This window comes from Pseudorasbora parva, chromosome 3 (genome assembly GCF_024679245.1).
Source record: "Pseudorasbora parva isolate DD20220531a chromosome 3, ASM2467924v1, whole genome shotgun sequence".
In the NCBI taxonomy this organism is placed as follows: Eukaryota; Metazoa; Chordata; class Actinopteri; order Cypriniformes; family Gobionidae; genus Pseudorasbora; species Pseudorasbora parva.
In genome coordinates, this window is record NC_090174.1 from 32,685,489 (window position 1) to 32,706,256 (window position 20,768).

At 38.0% G+C, this 20,768-nt stretch overlaps 2 protein-coding genes across 2 annotated transcripts; both read left to right on the plus strand.

The window, feature by feature from the left end:
• The first annotated feature begins 536 nt into the window (after nt 1–536).
• Nucleotides 537–2,498, plus strand: fxyd2 (FXYD domain containing ion transport regulator 2). Its single transcript, XM_067440122.1, has 5 exons — nt 537–694; nt 994–1,029; nt 1,304–1,378; nt 1,500–1,536; nt 2,361–2,498. The coding sequence occupies exons 1-5, from the start codon at nt 685–687 to the stop codon at nt 2,362–2,364; spliced, it is 162 nt and encodes a 53-aa protein (XP_067296223.1). The 5' UTR covers nt 537–684; the 3' UTR covers nt 2,365–2,498.
• Nucleotides 2,499–2,713: 215 nt separating this feature from the next.
• On the plus strand, nt 2,714–20,563 carry arhgap35b (Rho GTPase activating protein 35b). Its single transcript, XM_067438481.1, has 8 exons — nt 2,714–3,282; nt 3,372–3,491; nt 10,673–14,643; nt 14,844–14,985; nt 15,431–15,508; nt 15,756–15,887; nt 16,209–16,314; nt 16,404–20,563. Exons 3-8 carry the CDS (start codon nt 10,915–10,917, stop codon nt 16,768–16,770), a joined length of 4,554 nt encoding a protein of 1,517 aa, XP_067294582.1. The 5' UTR covers nt 2,714–3,282; nt 3,372–3,491; nt 10,673–10,914; the 3' UTR covers nt 16,771–20,563.
• Nucleotides 20,564–20,768: the final 205 nt, after the last annotated feature.

Genomic DNA, 20,768 nt, shown 5'->3' on the forward strand with positions numbered 1-20,768 from the left:
CACAATTAATTTTTAACTACCCACTGAAATAGAACTAACAGACAAACTGACTGTTTGGTGTCCTTCTGAAATTTCTGTAATTTATCAAAATAATTCTCATAGTCTATATTACAAAATGTGTGAAAATCACAATGCAAATAATTTAGGGGCATTTACATGATAAGTTTATTATATTGATGTTTTTATTTATCTTAAATCAGATTATTTTGCCTTTAGAGATTGAATCTGTCTCTCATGGTCTGCTTGTTTCTCAATGAGCTTCAGTGACCTTGTCAGCTTATTGCAAGGCCACATTCACAACTGCTCAATGGTTAGATATTAAGAAATGGCCTAAAGGCTTGTGTTTATGTGCATGTTTTGCGGTTTACTGGATAAGGCAGGTCAGAGCAAAGGGTTTGAAGGTCATTACTTGCGAAGCACTCTCTCTCTCTCTCTCTCTCTCTCTCTCTCTCTCTCTCTCTCTCTCTCTCTCTCTCTCTCTCTCTCTCTCTCTCTCTCTCTCTCTCTCTCTCTCTCTCTCTCTCTCCCCCATAACTCACTGATTTGTCAAGCGCTCCACCAGTTAATGCCACCATCGGAGAGTTTAACAGCCAAACTTCTCTCTCACTTATACTCTCATACGCATATATTACAGCTGTGGAATTATCAACTCTGAAACTAGGAGAACCTGCATCACCGCTAACGATGGGAGTTGGTACGTTTGATTTAACTTTACACTATTTTGATAATCAGAGCTTATCGAGTTATATATCACACAACTTAAATGGATAGTTGACTCAAAAATGAATATTCTGTCATCATTTACTCAGTCATGTCAATACAAACCTGTTTGGATTTCTTTATAACACAAACCACACAGTTTTGGTTGATGACCGAATTTTTCATTTTTGGGTTAACAATCTATTTAAAATATTTAGACATCTATTAGAGAATGTAAGAATAATATTCACCCTAGGTTTAAATTTAACATGACAACCTTTGTGTGTTTTCAAGAAAATACGGAGTATTCGGATGCGGATTTCACCTATGGTAAGCATGTCTGATGGTTACCGATATTACTAAAAAACTACACAGAACTGTGGAATAATCATAACACATTTTAAAATTGACTTTAATTAGATAAATTAAACTATAGCAAATTAGACAGTCTTATCTCAAAAGAACAGTTCTGCTCACATGAGCCAGTCAAAAAAAAATAATGTTAGCTAAAATGCTTTATTGTTTTACAACTTTTCATTCAAAGCTTTGTTTAGGATCACGTTTGTGGATATCTTGTTTGTAACTATTTGTGTGCTTTTTCTAGATTATGAGTTAATCAGAAGAGGTGGGCTGATCTTTGCAGCTGTTTTGTTCTGTTTGGGCATTGCTATCATATTCAGTGAGTATATCTACCAGGTTGATTTATGGAATCTACAGCATGTCCTCTCTGCAGACATTATAATAAAGATTACCATCAAACATACCATCCTTGAATATTCAAATGTCATCTTTTCTGGCAGGCAAAAAACTCAACTGTGGAAACAAGACATCTGCTAAGTAAGGAACACACATTATACTGTAAAAATATACAATAAACACACACACACGCACACACGCACGCACACACACACACACACACACACGCACGCACACACGCGCTCACACACACACACACACACACACACGTTGGGTTTTCATGTTTTATAGGGGCATTCCATATAGACATAATGATTTTTACACTGTACAAAAATATTCTATCCCCTAACTCTAAATCTATACCTATCACAAACTTTATGCATTTTTTTTTAATTTTTAAAAACACCAAAAAATGTCCCCACAAGGACAAATTTCATATTATTGTCATCTTTGTGGGGTCATTCTGACAACGCAGGGTTTACCTGAAACACACACACACACACACACACACACACACACACACACACACACACACACACACATACACACACACATCGCATCTGTGTGACCCCCCCCCCCCCCCCCCCATTATCTTTATATGCTTGAGGACAATGTTGATCTTTGGCCTCTCCTTCATTAACTTTCAATGTGAGCATACACATGCATTATAGTGTTATAGCCTACTTTTAGCAACCATGTTTCACAGCAAGTATTATGCAATGTATTATAAAATAAATGCCTTGACTTTATGTCAAGAAAGCATTTATTTTTAAATGACTTTTAAAAGGACATTGTCTTTTATTACTTTCATTACACATTTATCTCAGAAACTCTAAAAGAAAAACAGATTCACAACAAAAGTAGCCTATATTAAAATACTTGATGTGCAAAGAATGTTGATGGAAAAGATTTCCATTTATTCAATGAGCAAAATCACAGTTCTTGTATTTTTTCTCTCTCTCCAGGTAATGGGACGTCAATGTATTCACCAAGGATGAGCGTTTCATGATCACAATTTATTGTTATTTTTTGATGATTATTGTTTCCATTGACAAGATCTATGTACACAATCAAAATAAAATAAAAAATGACTTACAAATGGTCCTATCTGTGTAAATCACGTTGTGTAAATCATAATTGTACACGTAGCCTAACTTATGAAATATAATAAACTGGTTTAATCGTGAGTAGGCCTAAATGTCAAAACTCTTCGTAACTGTGTGACATTTGGCAATGAGTATTTATTCACATGGTTTGAGATACTGCGTCACAAAGTTATTTTTAGAATTTTATATGATCACAATCATCTGCAACAACATCAATCACTCTGTATTTGAAAGGATGCTGCTTCGCCTTTAGGTCGGGTCTGCGTCCGCGTGCGCGCGCTCGAGCTCGGCTCTTGTAATTGGCTCAGCGCTGTGCTGTTGTCCATGCGCCACTGGGCGAGTCTCGGCTGTCTCAGTAACCCTCTTTTATCCTCAAAAAAGGAGAGCGAAAGAGGGCAGATTCAGAGTTGGGTTCGGGCGGATGGACCGCCATTATTGGAAGCCTTGGACAACCACTTTCACCCACACGCACATATATCTTAACATTTAAAGACATGCGTGGCCCAGATTGCTCGAGATTAGGCTACGACAAACTGGATGTTGTGTCTCCGCGTTAAGGCATCGCTGCATGCTGTCTGCACACGATGAAATTTGCATTTTATGGCCACAACAAAGGGCATTATAATTGACCAAAACCAACGTGTTTAGGCCAGAGGAAGACATTAAAACAAGCTTTTTTCCGCACGGAAACGACTGGCCTCCAAGAAAGGACATTTCTTTGTTTGGATATGTTTAGCCGTCGGTGGATTTTCACAGCCGTTTCTATACTAACGCGAGATCAGTAAGTTGCGTCTGACAAAAATATCCCTTGGAAACTGCAAGTCTGTCAAGCCACAATCAAAGAGCCTTCAAGGAATTTAATGTCCGTAGGTCTTTTTGTGTTCCTTCCTTTCTGGTTTCTAACAACATTGACCGGCTCGGTTGTAAGCCCTCTCTCGCTGGCCTGGGAGAGAGATTGAGAAGGGAAAGGGAGGACTGAGAAAGGCACTGGTATGTATGCATTCTCTCTGGTATTTCATTAAAATCAATATTAGCAAGCAAAGTAGTGTGTGCCACCTGCGCTGTAACAGTTTTCAGCCGTTTAGGAAGCCTATAAACCGAATCTTGAAATGAGTAACATAGTACGTAGTTCCGAAAAGAAACTGTATGGTTGAATAAAAGTGATTGCCGTCTGTTGTGCAAGCAGCGACTTGGTTGCATTGAAAACGGATTTATCTTGCACTCTTATAATCTCATAATGTTATAAGTTGGCAGACTATTTCCTCACGTGATTTGCACCTTGTTAGTTTCGATGTAACGCTTGACAGAATAGCAGAGCATTTCATTGTTGAATAGCCTACACCAACGGATAGTAACGTAAACTAGTCGCGGTAATTTATAACGCAATACATACGTGGGGAAATGTGACAGACAGTGTAATTTCTGTAGAGGTAGTACCACACAAGACAGCTGAGCTGCTCATAGGGAGGCAGTTCTGAACCATGACGCATTACGTAGCTGGTAGGCTATGCTGGGCCTACACTTAGCCTAAATAAATAAATAAAGCCTTTTAAGATTTGGCGTTTCAATTAGTAGTACAATTCCATCAAATTGATTCAACTAATTCTTACGTACTATAAAATACTATAAGATATATTTAAAATTCATTCATTCATTCATTCATTCATTCATTCAATTCAGTATTTTTTTACGGTTCAGATGTGTATTTTGCCTGTAGTGCCATGGTGTCGTTCATGTTTTGTTTTTTCATACACATACAATCAAGACAGTGTTTGATGTATGTTCAAGCCATATATTTACTCAATGTCTGTGGGAAACATTCAGGCTGGAAATCTCACACTCATCCAGGCCATCCCATACAAATTTTGAAACTACGGGCAACCCTATTTTTTTTTTTTTTTTTTTTTTTTGATGGCCATCACACAAATCTGTCTGTCTAAAGCAAAAGCAAAGTTCTGTCTCTCCCTTGTGTGTGTATTTATGTAGCATTTCCGTTATTTTCAGGTTATTACATAAAGAAAATGTGTTGTTGTTTTTTTGTTGTTGTTTGGGTCATTCTTGGGATTTGGGGATTTTTGTGTCCCCAGTAAAGATCGTGGCAGTCTTACTGCCTTAAAATGGTAAATATACATTTTAAAGCTGTCTTGGTCATAAATAACACCATTTGAACTTTTTAAAAGAATGACACATTTAACAGCATTTTGAACCACCATATATCACCATATATCACCATGTCCCCAGACTTGTGGTACCCTATTTTCATGATAAATACAACACTTGCGATACATGATTCCCCCCACACACACACACATTTTTTACATTGTTTGGTATTTCAGTAATGATTCTTTTTTTTTAATGATTACATTTAATTGAACAAATATAAATATTTTTTAGCTTGTCCCTCAAATTATCCCTTTCTGTTTTGACTACTTTCCCTTGTAATGAAAATTGTAAAAAATTAAATTACATAATATCTTAAAGTGTTAGTTCACCCCAAAATGGAAATTATGTCATTAATGACTTACCTTAATTTCGTTCTACACCCGTTCATCATCGGGACACAGTTTAAGATATTTTATATTTAGTCCGAGAGCTTTCTGTCTCTCTATTCAAAACGTATGGACGGTATACTGTCCCATGTCCAGAAGGACCAGAAAGGTAATAAAAACATCATCAAAGTAGTCCATATGTGTAATCTGTGGGTTAGTTAGAATCTCTTGAAGAATCGAAAATACATTTTGGTCCCAAATTAACAAAAACTACGACTTTATTCAGCATTGTCTTCTCTTCCGTGTTTGTTTTCAATCCACATTCACGACTGCTGGTCCTTCTTGAAAGGGACAGTACCATCCATATGTCTTCAATGGAGAGACAGAAAGCTCTCAGACTAAATATCTTAAACTGGGTTCCGAAGATGAAGTCTTACGGGTGTGGAACAACATTAGGGTGAGTCATTAATGACAATTTTTATTTTTGGGTGAACTAACCCTTTAAAGCAGTCATCACATTCTGTTAGTGTCCAGCCTGTTAAATCAGAAGAGCTAACAGAGTGGACAGACACCAATTGTTCATAGGAAAGCAATTTATGTTTCAAGTTAAAGTAGTGTATACAGTTCTTTGGTACTGTTTTAAGTATTGTTTTCTATCGAAATCCAGTTCAGTAATATCAATTGGTTGTTTGTGAGAGATGAGAAATAATCCATCTGTTCTTTATACCACTTGTCATCATTACATTGTCCACCCTTAAAAGCTTTTTAATTTTTTTTAAACAATTTTGTCAAATCTTCAAAAAACAAACTAATAACTATATGACAATAAACATTAATTTGAAGAACAAATAATGCAGTACTTAAAAAAACTTTTAAGGCATTTTTATAATAAAATGAACAATCTAAAATGATGTGTTAGAGAGTACAATTCTTACAAAAATAGATATATATATTTCTCCCTTATAATTATAATTATATATGGGTTTCTTGGCCATGCAGCTGCATCCAAGCCATACATCACCAAGTGCAATGCAAAGCATCAGATGCAGTAGTGTAAAGCACACCGTCACAGAGCAGGGGAGACATGTTCGCTGGAGTGACAAGACTGTGGGAACAGTTTTGGGTTTGGTGGTTGCCAGGAGAACGGTACTTGCCTGACTGCATTGTGCTAAGTGTAAAGTTTGGTGGAAGAGGGATTATGGTGCATGGTTGTTTTTCAGTGTTTGTGCTTGGCCCCTTAGTTCCAGTGAAAGGAACTCATAATGCTTCAGCATACCAAGACATTTTGGATAATTTAATGCTCCCAACTTTGTGGGAACAGTTTGGGGATGGCCCCTTCCCGTTCCAACATGATTGCGCACCAGTGCACAAAGCAAGGTCCATAAAGACATGGATGAGGAAGTTTGGTATGGAGGAACTTGATTGGCCTGCATAGAGTCATGACCTCAACCCGATAGATCACCTTTGGGATTCAAGTGGAGCTATGCCTTCTTGTCCTCACCAATGCGCTTCTAGAAGAATGGTCAAAAATTCCCATAAACACACTCCTAAACCATGTGGAAAGCCTTCCCAGAAGTGTTGAAGCTTATATAGCTGTAAAGGATGGGCATACTCCATATTAAACCCTACGGATTAAGAATGGGATGTAATAAAGTTCATGTGCATGTAAAGGCAGTCATCCCAAAACATTTGGCAATATAGTGTTGTTGTTTTTTGTTTTTGTTTTGTTTTATGTTCTAAATGCCAACATTAGTATATTCATACCTACATCATGACAATCTTTATTTAAAAAAATCCCAATACTGATCATGTTACTATTAGTATTCATTGTGTTGTCTGCTGTAGCTCCCTACAAACATACTATACATCAATGTGAACATTTGGCTGCTAAATTACTTCTGTAACGTTACAGTAGATAACAATAATGTCTTTAAAATATTTTGAGTGACAATAGTAATGTTTGTTAACTAAGTATTAAACTGCTAAGCTAAATGCTTAGTTAAATGAATGAACACAAAACGACAGAAGCCTATTAAGCTATTAAGATTAAATTAATAATGAATTAATAATGCCTATCTGCATTTGAACAGGTCAGTAAAGTTGCTACAGTTCGCTGGTTCTTCTTGGAGACCTTTTCCTCTCTGCTCCACCTGACCACTTCCTTTGCATCCTTGACTCCTCGCATTGACTCCTCCTCTCATACTCAGTTTGAAACGGTTTGGCGGAGCAGCGCACGTGAGCAGAATTGTAGCATTGCCAGTCCAGACTAACCATTTCATGATATTTTGGCCATGGGCCAAATTTAAACCGAAGCTAAACATAATTAAAACCATTAAAAAATGGTTTTAAAAATAATAACATTAAAAAAGATCTTGCAAAAAGGGCACTAATGTAATCAGTTATTAATTATAATTATTTTTATCATTATAGAGTAATTATTATTTAAACATGTTGATTTTAATAATGATCAAACTGCAAAAGTGGCAAGGTCCTTGATAACACCACAAAATGGAAATTCTTTAAGAACTTTTATGAATCTTTCTATTGTGAAGCACACTAGGTGAATTTGAGAATTTTGCTCAGTCTTCAGTATTGTGTAAATAGATCAGTACTGGAGCTGTCAAGCTAAAAAAAAAATGACAACAAAGCATCATGAAAGTAGCCCAACAACTAAAATTTTGGTCAGTTTTCCCAAAAAAGCTATCATATGGCTTCAGAAGACATGGAATATAGACATAGCCCATTATATCGGCCACTTAAGGTGCTTTTATGGTGCTTTTGTGTCTTTTCTGAAGCTTGAAAGCCCCTGTCCCCATTCATTGTAATTGCATGAAAAAAAAAATCAACTACATTATTTAAAATGTCCTCTTTGCATTCCATGGATAAAAGACCATATGGGTTTGGAATGACATAAGTGAGGAAATCATATTTTTGTGGTGTGCTATTGTAATGGAAATGAAACGGACATGGATAAAGAAATGATTAAATGCTGTTGATATTCTATTCACTATTTCTCATTGGTTTATATACTTGCTATTAGATCATGCTCTTTAAATACTTTAAAGTTAGACATTTTTTAAGGCCAACTGCTTGCCCCTAACTGTTTCAGCAAGATTTACCCCTAATTAATGGAGTTCAGTGGAAAGCAAAAATGACCTTTCACTGTTTTTGTTTTGTTTTTTACAGTTATTTCAGGTTGTGTTGTTATTAAATATTATAAAACCTGATCCATATCTATAACCATTCCATAAATAGATCCATATCCAAACCAGAATATCAAAGACATTTGGAATGAACAACCACCTAGAACACCCTAGCAACCGCATAGGTACTAGGGATGCAAATGATTACTTGACAATCGATTAATTGTCAACAATAATTTAATCAATAAAATGTATCGATGGTCAATTAAGCAAGGTCATCAAATGAGTATCTCTATGGTTGCAACTAAAGATTATTTTGATGAGGAAAACACGTGTCAGAGGCACATCACACACATCTGCCAAAGCACAATGGCCAGATGTGGTAATGCTTTTGCTTTTGTTCACTTATAAATATGAAGCATTCTCATGTTTTGGACAACTTGGATCATGTACCTTTCCTGCTGCAGCTCACTCTGTCCTCCACTATTAGAAGTGAAATGGGTTATTCACTACTGAAAAACGATGTGATGGTTGTACAGAGCACAGTGCACAGACACGACTAATTGATAATCAAATAAATTCATTATTTTCATTATAGATAATAATCGATAGTTGTCACAGCCAAAAGTATTGCTCTAAGTATTTGATCATTTTGTGTATATATGTGTCTGTTCAAGTACAAGGAAATACAAAAGAGGACTCATTTTTGTGCTTAGTGTGTGTGTACAGAAAACATACACAAAAATATATGCAAATGCTAAACTTTCACTCTTTGATGGTTGAACGTTGCAACTAATCCTTGAATTGCATGCTTGAATCGTGCCGATTGCCAATCTACTGGGCCAGGTCCATACTACCATACTACTATCAACTACGATCCATTACACCTCCAATTGTTAGATATATGACTGCTGTGAGTGTCTTCTACTTTAATTTAGAAACTGCCAAAAAAATGTATAATGTTGAAGATAATAGTGATAATAGATACTTTCAATTTCTGGCTTCCTCTGTCTATCCCTTGACTGATGAAAGACAGTTTTCAGACGAGACTTGTAGACAAAACCATTGACTGGTTTTGAATACCAGACAAAAACAGGTGTAAAGATACTGGGTCCAACATTCCTGGTGTGTTGAGAAGATCAAAAATTTTTGGCATTGATACCATCTAGAAAATTAAAAATGACATCAAATTGTCCAGATTTTAAAATTATATTATGTACACTGATTTTAAAGTGGTGTTTTGGGAATTGTGAAACAATAGCAAATTGTTAACTAAACACAAATATCCAGAACATGATTTACTTTGTGAACCCAAGTGTAAAGTAGATTGTGGACTATGATTGTAGAATGATTTTTGAACTGTTACATAACTAGTTTTTAGTAGTCACATAATGTTGTGTAGGTTTGCTAGGAATGACTCAAGAATCAATCTGATCATCCATAATCAGAAATTGATTTGTATTAATCAGAAATTTGCTCTTTATTTTTATTAGAACTGGTTTATTAAAGGGTAAGTTCATCCAAAAATGAAATTGATCCTAATGTCGTTCCACACCCATAAGACCTCCGTCATCTTCAGAACACAGTTTAAGATATTTTATATTTAGACCGACAACGTATCTTAAGTGTGTGCACACTATACTGTCCATGTCCAGAAAGAGAATAAAAACATCATCAAAGTAGTCCATATGTGACATCAGTTAGTTAGTTAGAATCTCTTGAAGCATCGAAAATACATTTTGGTTCCAAAGATAGCAAAAGCTTAGACTTTATTCAGCATTGTCTTCTCTTCCGCGTTTGTTTTCAAACCTCAAATAAAGATTCAAACGGTCATGAATCCGCAGATAGATTAATGATTCGGATCTCCAATTTCACGTGATTTCAGTAGTTTGGCAGTTTGACACACGATCCGAATCATGAATCTATCTGCGGAGTCATGACCGTTTGAATCTTTATTTGAGGTTTGAAAACAAACCCGGAAGAGAAGACAATGCTGAATAAAGTCATAGTTTTTGTTATTTTTGAACCAAAATGTATTTTCGATGCTTCAAGAGATTCTAACTAACTAACTAACTGATGTCACATATGGACTACTTTGATGTTTTTATTATCTTTCTGGACATGGACAGTATAGTGTGCATACACTTGGATACGCTCTTAAACTAAATATAAAATCTCTTAAACTGTGTCTGAAGATGAACGGAGGTCTTACGGGTGTGGAACGACATTAGGGTGAGTCATTAATGACATCAATTAATTTTTGGGTGAACTAACCCTTTATTTATCTTTGTTAGATTAGAATTATGGAAGAAGCCATTTTATACCATATTAAAAACATGTTATTCAAATTCTCAATGTAGATTGTTAGGCACTACTAGTAGTTAGTAGTTGGGTTATACTGTGTTAATCGAATATCATTTTAATATCTGTAAAAATGATTAAAGAAGTTTTATATGTTCTTAATTTTCCTTTTAGGCAAGCGAAGCACATAATTTTGCTGATAATTGGTTTGTTCTTTCTCTCTCCCGTTCTCATTTAGGTTAGCCCCTATTTCTGCTTCTGACTTCTTCACGTCCCCTTTTTTATGTCTCATTAGTCCCCTCTAATATGGCCAAAAAATGCAAGCAGCTTTCTTGAACTGAAAGGATGATTGATACATCAGAACTAAAGCCTCAATTGTAAATCAAATACAGGGCCCTGATTTCAGCATTTTATGGACACGTTTTAAAGAGTCTGCCTCTGTCAACCTTTGGGGCATGGCAAGATGAATGCCTGTGTACGATGATGATGGCTAAAAAGCAAGAATCCCGTATGCCTATCTACAACCTTGTTGTTGTTGGCCTTTCGGGAACTGAGAAGGAGAAAGGGCAATGTGGAGTTGGCAAATCCTGCCTTTGTAACCGCTTTGTCCGCCCTAGTGCAGACGACTTCCATCTTGATCACACTTCTGTACTAAGTACCAGCGATTTCGGTGGCCGGGTTGTCAACAATGACCATTTCCTGTTCTGGGGAGAGGTGGGGAGAGCTTTGGAAGATGGTTCAGACTGCAGGATGCATGTGGTTGAGCAGACAGAATTCATTGATGACCAGACGTTCCAGCCCCATCGTAGCACAGCCTTACAGCCCTACATCAAAAGAGCTGCCTCCACCAAACTGGCTTCTGCTGAAAAACTAATGTACTTCTGCACTGATCAGTTGGGACTGGAGCAAGATTTCGAACAGAAGCAAATGCCTGAAGGCAAGTTGCAGGTGGATGGCTTTCTGCTTTGTGTTGATGTCAGTCGTGGTATGAACCGCAACTTTGATGATCAAATGAAATTTGTCACCAACTTGTACAATCACTTAAGCAAGACTAAAAAACCTATTGTGCTAGTTCTCACTAAGTGTGATGAGGGTGTGGAGCGATACATCAAGGATTCTCATACATTTGCCATTACAAAAAAGAACTTGCAAGTTGTTGAGACTTCGGCACGGTCCAACGTCAATGTTGACTTGGCTTTCCTTACCTTGATGCAGCTCATTGATAAGGGAAAAGGTAAGCCCAAGATCATACCTTACTTTGAGGCATTGAAACACCAGAGTCAACTGATTGCCTCTGCAAAAGATCGCTATGAGTGGTTGGTGAACCACATTGTGAAGAATCACAATGAAACTTGGCCCAACATTAGCCGACGAATGCAGACTTCACCTGAATACAAGGAGTATGTATTTTTAGAAGGCACAGGCAAGGCTAAGAAGCTATTTCAACAACATATTCACCGGCTTAAACAGGAGCACATTGAAAAGCGTCGTAAAGCATACTTGAGCACTCTTCCAATCGCCTTAAGTAGCTTGGTGTCAGAGTTGGATGAAATTGAGCATTTGAGCTGGTCTGGGGTCCAAAAGGTCCTTGAGTCTAAAAAAGATTTTGATCATTGGTTTGTAGTACTGGACGATGCACCATGGGAGGACACACCACATCTTGATAACATGGAGGATGAGCGCATCCCCTTTGATGTGCTAGACACTACAGCTGCTGAAATAATCTTTGACGCACACCTTGAACACTTACGCAACGAATGCAAGCGTGCCCAGATGCGTCATGAATTCAAAGCAAAATTAGCATCTTCACCTTTCGTTACCCCTGGCAAACCGTGGGAGGAGGCCCGAAGCTTTATCATGAACGAAGACTTCTACCAGTGGCTTGAGGAGCCAGAATATTTGGACATTTATAACCGGCACCAGAAAGCAATCATAGACCGGGCAAAAGAAGATTTTCAGGAGCTTTTGCTAGAGTACTCTGAACTCTTCTATGAACTTGAGCTGGATGCCAAACCTAGTAAAGAGAAGATGGGAGCAATTCAAGAAGTATTAGGTGAAGAACAACGCTTCAAGGCACTTCAGAAATTGCAAGCTGAAAGAGATGCTTTAGTGCTAAAACACATCCATTTTGTGTATCATCCTACAAAGGAAACATGCCCGAACTGCCCAAACTGTGTTGACAATAAAATTGAGCAAATACTAGCTTCGTGCTTCCCAACACAATACCCTTTCTTTGGAAAGCCCCATTTGATTGATGGAAAGGTAGATAGGATCAATCTTGTTATACTGGGCAAAGATGGTCTTGCTAGAGAATTAGCTAATGAGATTCGAGCATTGTGTACTAATGATGATCATTATGTGCTTGAAGGTAGAATGTATGAGCTTGTCCTTCGGCCAATTGAGGGCAATGTTAGACTTCCTGTTAATTCGTTTCATACATCCACATTTACTCCCCATGGATGCCTGTGTTTATACAATTCAAAAGAGTCCTTGTCATATGTTGTAGAAAGTATTGAGAAGCTGCGAGAGTCCACACTTGGCAGAAGGGACAACCATATGGCTCAGCTTCCCCTGTCACTCTTATTAGTAACCAAAAGAGGTGTTGGAGGACTGGGTGACATTGGAGGCGAGACTGCTCAAGCGTTAATTTCACAGGGTCAGCAGGTAGCCATAAAACTGCATTGTAACTATCTGGAACCTGCCTCCCCAGGCACTGGCTATGGGAGAAATGTGAATGATAAGCAGATCAACCAGGTCTTAAAGGTTCTACTTGAAACAAGAAGGTCTTCTACAATTCGTACCTGTTCTCCACCTGCACCTCCACTGCCTCCATGTATTCGAGACTTACAGCAGGACCAGAGCCCAGAGGCTGAATTACGTATTGTCATGTGCCTAATGTGTGGAGACTCCTATGACATTGATCAACTTCTTGCACCATTCCTGCTTCCTCAGCATTGCAAGCCAACCTCTCCCCAAACCAGTGGCACTTCAGTGCTGCTAGAACAAACAATTGGTGGACACAAGCACACAATTGAGTTGTCATTACTGTCATACCACGCTTCTTTTGCCACTCGTAAGAGTCGACTAGTGCATGGCTACATCGCTTTATACTCTGCTAGCCGCAAGGCTTCTTTTGAAACCCTGTGTGCCTTTTTATGTGAGGTTCAGGACATCATCCCAGTTCAGCTTCTTGCAGTGGGAGAAACCCGGACTGAGCTTCTGGACTCTGAGTCTGCTCATGAGTTGTTAGTCCAAGGTGAAGAACTGGCACATGAACTCGAGGGACGGTTTTGCAGTATTGTCTGTGGCCATGGTGGAGTTGTTGGAGGACTTCACAAACTAGACCTGTTGGAACAATTTTTCACAGAGGTATTAGAAAAGAAAACCATTGTTGAGGCCAGTCACATGTATGAAAATGTTGCAGAAGCCAGTAGCACAAATGAGAATGTGTATTCGCCACACTGTGGCTCCCCAAGCCCTGTCACAATGCTGTTAGATTCTGAGGAAGACATGGAAGCTTCCCCGCCTTACCATGATGGTACTCTCACCTCTCATGGTGGATTCAAACTGCCTGACCTGGACTCAGGTGACACATTCTCTGTGATCTCTGACCTTAGCACCTTTGAGAACAAGCTAAATAATAAAGTTCCTCCACAAGTGAGACCCAAGCCTAGTGTCACATTTGACCTTAGAAAAACAAATTTTAACCCGTACGTAGATGCAGTCAGCCATCGGCGTTCCCTTACATCCAATGTGACGTGGCCTCTAGGAGGAGATTACGATCCTTCGGACTATGCTGAGCCAATGGATGCTGTCTCTAAGCCACGTCCCAGCTATGAGGACAGCATATACTCTGTGCCACATGACAGCACACAGGGCAAAATTATTACCATCCGCAATTCCAATCGGATCCATTCTAATGGAGGAGGCAATGGTTCAGACAGTGAAGGTGATGGCAGCTCGTTGGAGAGACGTCGCAAGTTTTCAGCAGCTAGGGTGAAGCCACGGCTCTACCGTGATCGTTCCAAGCGTCTGGGGAAGTTCAGCAGTTTCCGCACTAGTTTTTCTATTGGTAGCGATGATGAGATCGGCACACTCACAAGGTCAAAAGACGAAGATGTTTCAGCACTAAAGACAGAAATACTCAATGAAGAAGGAGAAGATCCCAAAAAGAGGAACATACTGAAAAGTCTTCGCCGCCCAGGCAAAGTAAGATTTATTTCTTTATTTCACATGGCTTTTTAAAGTATGCTGATGTGATATGAGATATTTATATGTAATTTAGATAAGTATGAGATATTTGGTTTTAACAATGTGATATTTAATGTTTTATAACTTCATTAAAGGAGTCAAAACAATGCTGACTGTCTTTGTATAACTGTCAAATACTCTTGTCTTGCTGTTTGTAGAAAACAAGACCAAAGCCTCGTCATTCTGTCTCTAAGCCTTTGGAAAGTAACTACTTTGGGGTGCCTCTGGTGAATGTGGTTTCCCTTGAACGACCTATTCCAGTTTTCATTGACAAGTGTATTCGTTATATTGAAGCCACAGGTACATTTGCTGCTACTGTTTCACCAACCTACTCACCCTATAAGAGTTGTGCTTAGGGAACCATATATGCTTATCATTATCGCAGTGTCCAGTTAAAATTAGATGCTTAATGGGCTGTAGCTGTCATAAATCACACCAGAGCATAGTATTGCACATACTTCACTTTTTTTCTGACTGGGTTTCAGTTATGATTTTGTAAAAAAAAAGATTGCAGAACCTTATTAATGTGAACCTTTTACTTTTAGCATTTTAATAGCCATAATATGTAGTAGAAATTTGTAAAATTCTATTGGACACTTAAAGTAGAATGACTAGTACTAAATAATGTCTTAAAATGCTTAAGTCATTGGAAGATCACTTTCCTCAAAATCTCTCTCTCTCTCTCTCTCTCTCTCTCTCTCTCTCTCTCTCTCTCTCTCTCTCTCTCTCTCTCTCTCTCTCTCAGGTTTGACAACAGAGGGTATCTACAGGGTAAGTGGAAATAAGGCGGAGATAGAGAGTGTGCAGAGACAGTTTGAACAGGGTAAGTTTAGAAGGATTTAAAATACTTAAATTGTTGTGGGTTATAGTTTTGGTAGTGGATTTCTGTGGTTGTAATGCCTGTATGGCTACATGAAGCGTGTATGAGTGATGTTAACAGCATGTAAAAGCTTTTAATAAATACATTTGTGTTATAATATACACAACAAAGTATTGATGGATAAGTTCTACTGTTCTTTTTCTTCCTTTCTTTCTATACCTCTCTCCATCACTTTGTTAATTTGTCTTAGACCACAATCTGGACCTTGTGGAGAAGGACTTCACTGTGAACACAGTTGCTGGGGCAATGAAAAGTTTCTTCTCTGAGCTGCCTGAGCCTCTGGTTCCTTACAGCTCACAGGAAGAGCTGGTGGAAGCTTTCAGTAAGATCTCACTTAGCATTCTTTAAAAGCATTTTTGAAGACTATAATAATGCATTATTATATAATATAATTAAATATATAATTTGAGGAGAGATCCCTGATCCCCAGAGTGTAAAGCACTTTGGGTGTACAGTAGTACATATCAAAGTGCTATATAAATATGCCTCATTCATTCATTCATGCATATAGAACTTTAATTCTAAACTATTATGATGTTGCATGCAAGGGTAGCAAAACTGGGTGTTATGTCATCCATAAAACAGTGCTCGTCTAAGCCTGTGGAATAATCAAGGTTTTGTGTATGTGTGTGTGCACGCATAGAAATTAATGATCGAGAACAGAGGCTTCACACAATGAAGGATGTGTTAAGACGATTTCCCAGGGAGAATTTTGATGTCTTCAAATATGTAATGAGCCATCTAAACAAGTAAGTGTCAAACCACCTGCAGTTACAAACTATTAGAGATCAGTTGAAGTGGAGAGACTAAACCTTATCTCCCTGTTTCTTTCTCTCAGGGTTAGTCAGTGGAACAGAGTCAACTTAATGACCAGTGAGAATCTCTCGATCTGTTTCTGGCCGACACTGATGCGGCCAGACTTCACCTCTATGGATGCCCTGACAGCCACACGCACCTACCAGACAATCATCGAGACATTCATCCATCAGTGTGCTTTCTTCTTTTACAACCAGCCTCCTGCTGAGTCCCCCACTGGCCCCTTCGGACTCCCTGGACCACTGGTACCCTCTGGATTGCCCCCATCCCCCACAGCCACCCCTTCTTATTGCCCTCCAATACCACATTATACCCCCCTTTTGCAATCCCCGCCACATTCTCCCCCTCAGAGCCCTCACACAGCCCCCGTAGAACCCCAAACGCTGTGAGAAAATGTGGCCTGTTATTTAGTGAACTATACACACACAATGCATGCTTACACATCTGCATACATACTGCACACACAAATGCCTCTAAAACAAACATGTAGCTTGTTTAGGTCAGTGTTGTATGTGGAAAAAAATTGTGCTGAGCTCTCAGTACTTGCATCAGGGATGCTCAGTCCTGCTCCTAGAAATCCTCCTTCATGCAGAGTTTAGTTCCAATCTGCTCTAATATATGTCTGTAATTTTTAATGTACCCCAAAACCTTGATCATCTGCTTCAGGTGTGTTTGATTTGGCTTGTATCTAAACTCTTTATAGAACGGATCTACAGTTATTAACTCATACCACATACCAGATGAAGGTCTGTGCGCTTATCAACTCTTGAAAATACTTTTTATTAGTGTGTAACCAAGAAAGACTTTAATTACTATGTCAGCACTGCCCTTCATGTAGTTTATTACAGAAGGGGGGTGGTGTTACTATCCTGAGAGTGAACATAGATATTCTAATCAAGAAGGATATGAACCCTTTTGAAGGACTTTAAGATTTTCCTGTTTTTCCTGCCTCTCAGCAGAAAGCTTGCATTGATTTTACAACAGTACATGCTCACTTTCTATTCTTTCTCTTCACGCCTCTATATGGATCTGTGGTATAGAGGACACTATAGTCATGAAGCACTTGTTGTTTAGCTTTTTATCTTAACAATTTTGTGAGAATAGAATTAACTTTTTCTCTTTCTCGATTTTATTTCAAGAAGAAGAAGGAAATCACTTTAGCTGCAACCATATTCACCACTTTGCCTGGCTGTTGTGTTCCACTCTATCAGTATTGGTTTCCACCCCATGCTTCTATTTTAAGTTATTAGTTACTTTAAACATACTATGGATTTTGGAGGACATTTTTATTTCTTGCTTTGAAGAAATTTCTGACACCTGATAGCCTAGAAGGTTACCTAGAAGGAGGTGTCTCCTGTGGATCTTTGCTCATAAATTCACCTAATGGGAGTGTACATGCCCTTTCTTTGAAGGCTGGGATTTAAATGGCAGAGATATCACATGGTTTGGGGGAATGCACTTCCAGCTAGAGCTGGTGAGGGACTCAAGATCACTGAGACTGCAGATTTGCTCTGTCCCTTAAACATTAGACACTGAATCAGCAACTCAAAACCCTCACACCTTAATTTTGGACTCGAGTTAAAAAAAAAAAAAAAAAACACATTGAAGGCCTTTTACTGATGCCTAGTCTGACTGGTTTAAGAACTCCATCGTTTTTACTTAATCTAAAGCACTTTTTTTTTGTCTTTTTATATAGACCTGTATTGTGAACTGTGACACTGAATAATGATTGGTTTAAATTTTTGCCACCATGTTTAAAAGATCAATGGACTTTTTCAAGGTGAATGTGGAGTGGCAGATTAAGCCTAATCCTGGACTAAAGTTCACTCTTGATGATCCTACATTCATTAGTATTTTTTATCCACCATTGTTTTTGGACCTCCTGTACAGCCCGAATTTTGACTAATGTGGACCTTAAATCACATTTTTTCATTGTCTTCTCCATTTAACTCAGTTGGAATGACACAATTTGCCTCTTCTGCTTCTACCATCTGATGTTCTTTCTAAACTCTTCTGGAAAAATCCATGATGTATAAAGAGACAATGATTCATCAAGTATAGATTGTATGTATATTGCCATATTACCTTATTTTTTTCCTCTTAAACCACAAAGCTTCTGATGTAAAGGAAATTATTCCTGAACATATTTTGCTTGAAATGCCACTTCCTGTTTCTATCCAGCCAAGGTAGAAAAGCTGAAGTACCAAAGTAGTGCAATATGGCTGATGAGGGTTCAACACCAGTTGTACATATTTTAATGGTGGGGTTGGGGACGAGTATGTCCGATTCAACTAAAATACTTGACAAACAACCCTTATGGCAAATCTCTGATGATTTGAAAATGCTTTCATTCACAATCCTCTTCGTTCTGTGTATCTGCTGCTTTTCTACCAGGCTGAACAAAACTGAAAGAATCCCAACTTTACTTGAAGTGTACTATTTCCCATTCATATTGAGATTTCCAGTGAACTGCTTGAAATCATAACTAGCAGCTAGTCCAGGTGTTTGTGTTATACTTGTAAGAGTGCAATTTCTCTTCAAGCTAATGTGATTTGTCAAGAAAATGATGGGTAACTGTGATAGTTATCATAATGGTTCAAGAATTAAGGCCGTTCAAGAGATGGGGCCATGAAATGTTTTATTAAGTAGATGTGTTTGTAGAAGTAGAGCTTCTTTGAATTTTTTTACTTCTGTTTTTGATTTTTCTCCTAAAAGTCTGAATATGAGAACTTGTTTATTCTCTGTCTGCCGTTGCATTGTGTTGAAGCCACAGTATGGAAGACTGGCAAAACCCTGATTCGTTGTGATGCTGCAGCATTAGGACTCATACACAATCAAAGTGCGCAAAGTTGCGCCTCACCTGACCTGCTGAAATTACTTTCCTTGAATAAATAAACTTGCCCTAGAAACTGCAAAGTGAGCTTTAGTTAAAATTCTGGGATACATGTGAACAGTAGTGGAAATTCTGATCTGCCATTTACTGATCAATATTTGTAATTCGGGGCCAAGCACCAAAGGTTTGTAGGCACATATTGTGTCTCTTTGAGACTTTTTTTTAAATTCTGACTCCTCCTAAATTGACAAAATGATTGCAAAGTTATATCTCAAATGCCTTTGCATACTCTGACCAAACTTGGTTAGGTATGACAACTATGACCTGAGAGTCACTGCACCGTTTTGGCACAGTGCCACCTGGTGTTCAGGAGATAAGAAGTTGAGCGTTATTGTCACCGCACACTGACCACACCTCATCAATTTGGTAACAGCCTCACCTATTGGTAAAAAACATTAAATCATATTACTAGTAATTGTGTTGTTGTTTTCAGCCACTCTAATAACTAACTAATATCTTAATGTCTTTTAATTACTCATTGTTGCAGGTGGTCTTTATTCTCCCAGGATTAGTGGCATGACTTATCGTGCCTTCTTTGTGCTTGGCCCCATAATTGCTGCTTGCAGCTATATTTTTAACATAAATTTATCAGAACGATTGAGCCTCTGTAAAATATTTTACATAATTTTAAGTTCACCGATGTTAGTGTAATCGGAAAAAGCCTAACCCAGTTCAGCTTTATTGAATGCAAGTTATATTAAGGGTCAGTTCATAATAATTCAACAACCCTTGCTCTTTGAAAATGAATGTTCTGCTACCCTCTTGTGGCTGTAAGCTGATCTGCAGGTATGCTCAATAAATATATGAGGCAGTTTCATAATTGAACATTTAAATGAAAGAGGAAAAACTGTTCATAGTTACTGAATTTTTGAATTTGGGCTAGTTTGTGAGGGCTAGAAAGTGTCTAGACTCTTGACACAGAGCACAACTCTACCACCCCATTTCATCCTCTTCTTGGTGCCTTTAGTTTTTATTAATTAGCAGTTTTTTTCTGCTGTGAGTAGTTGGTTTATTTCCTTTCGTGTTGGAGAGAAACACAGGAGACATTTTTGGGGAGACATGAGAAACTTAACAGACAGTGTGTCTATATCATGTGGCTCACATAGTATGGTTTGTAAAACTGAAATGAAGGACTTTCCAGCATTACTGTAGTGGTGGCCTGGTTGTGTGTTAAAAATGGAAAAACACACTGCCTTTTCATTTAACGTAATTGAAAACGTTTCTTTCATATATGAAGAAAAGAAAAAAATCTTGGTGCTTAGTCTCTTGCTTCTTATTTAAACTTTTTTTTTTTAAAATGGTTTTAGGCTAATAGGTAGCATGCATGACCGAAGGTCTAAACAGGGAGGTTTTTTTCTTTCTTTTTTTTCTGGTTTCAGAATATGAGTCTGATCAAAAATATGTATTTAAGTAAGTTGAAGAAAAAAAAGAATCCTGTGATGAAAGGGTCAGGACAGCAGGGCTTTAAATAAATTACAACAAACAATAAATCAA

Coding starts and splice junctions, on each gene's coding strand:
- arhgap35b (XM_067438481.1), top strand. CDS start 10,915: ATGATGATGGCTAAAAAGCAAGAATCCCGTATGCCTATCTACAACCTT. Junction 14,644..14,843: donor GTCTTCGCCGCCCAGGCAAA/GTAAGATTTATT, acceptor TGCTGTTTGTAG/AAAACAAGACCAAAGCCTCG. Junction 15,509..15,755: donor GCAGAGACAGTTTGAACAGG/GTAAGTTTAGAA, acceptor AATTTGTCTTAG/ACCACAATCTGGACCTTGTG.
- fxyd2 (XM_067440122.1), top strand. Junction 1,030..1,303: donor GGATGCGGATTTCACCTATG/GTAAGCATGTCT, acceptor TGCTTTTTCTAG/ATTATGAGTTAATCAGAAGA. Junction 1,379..1,499: donor GGGCATTGCTATCATATTCA/GTGAGTATATCT, acceptor CTTTTCTGGCAG/GCAAAAAACTCAACTGTGGA.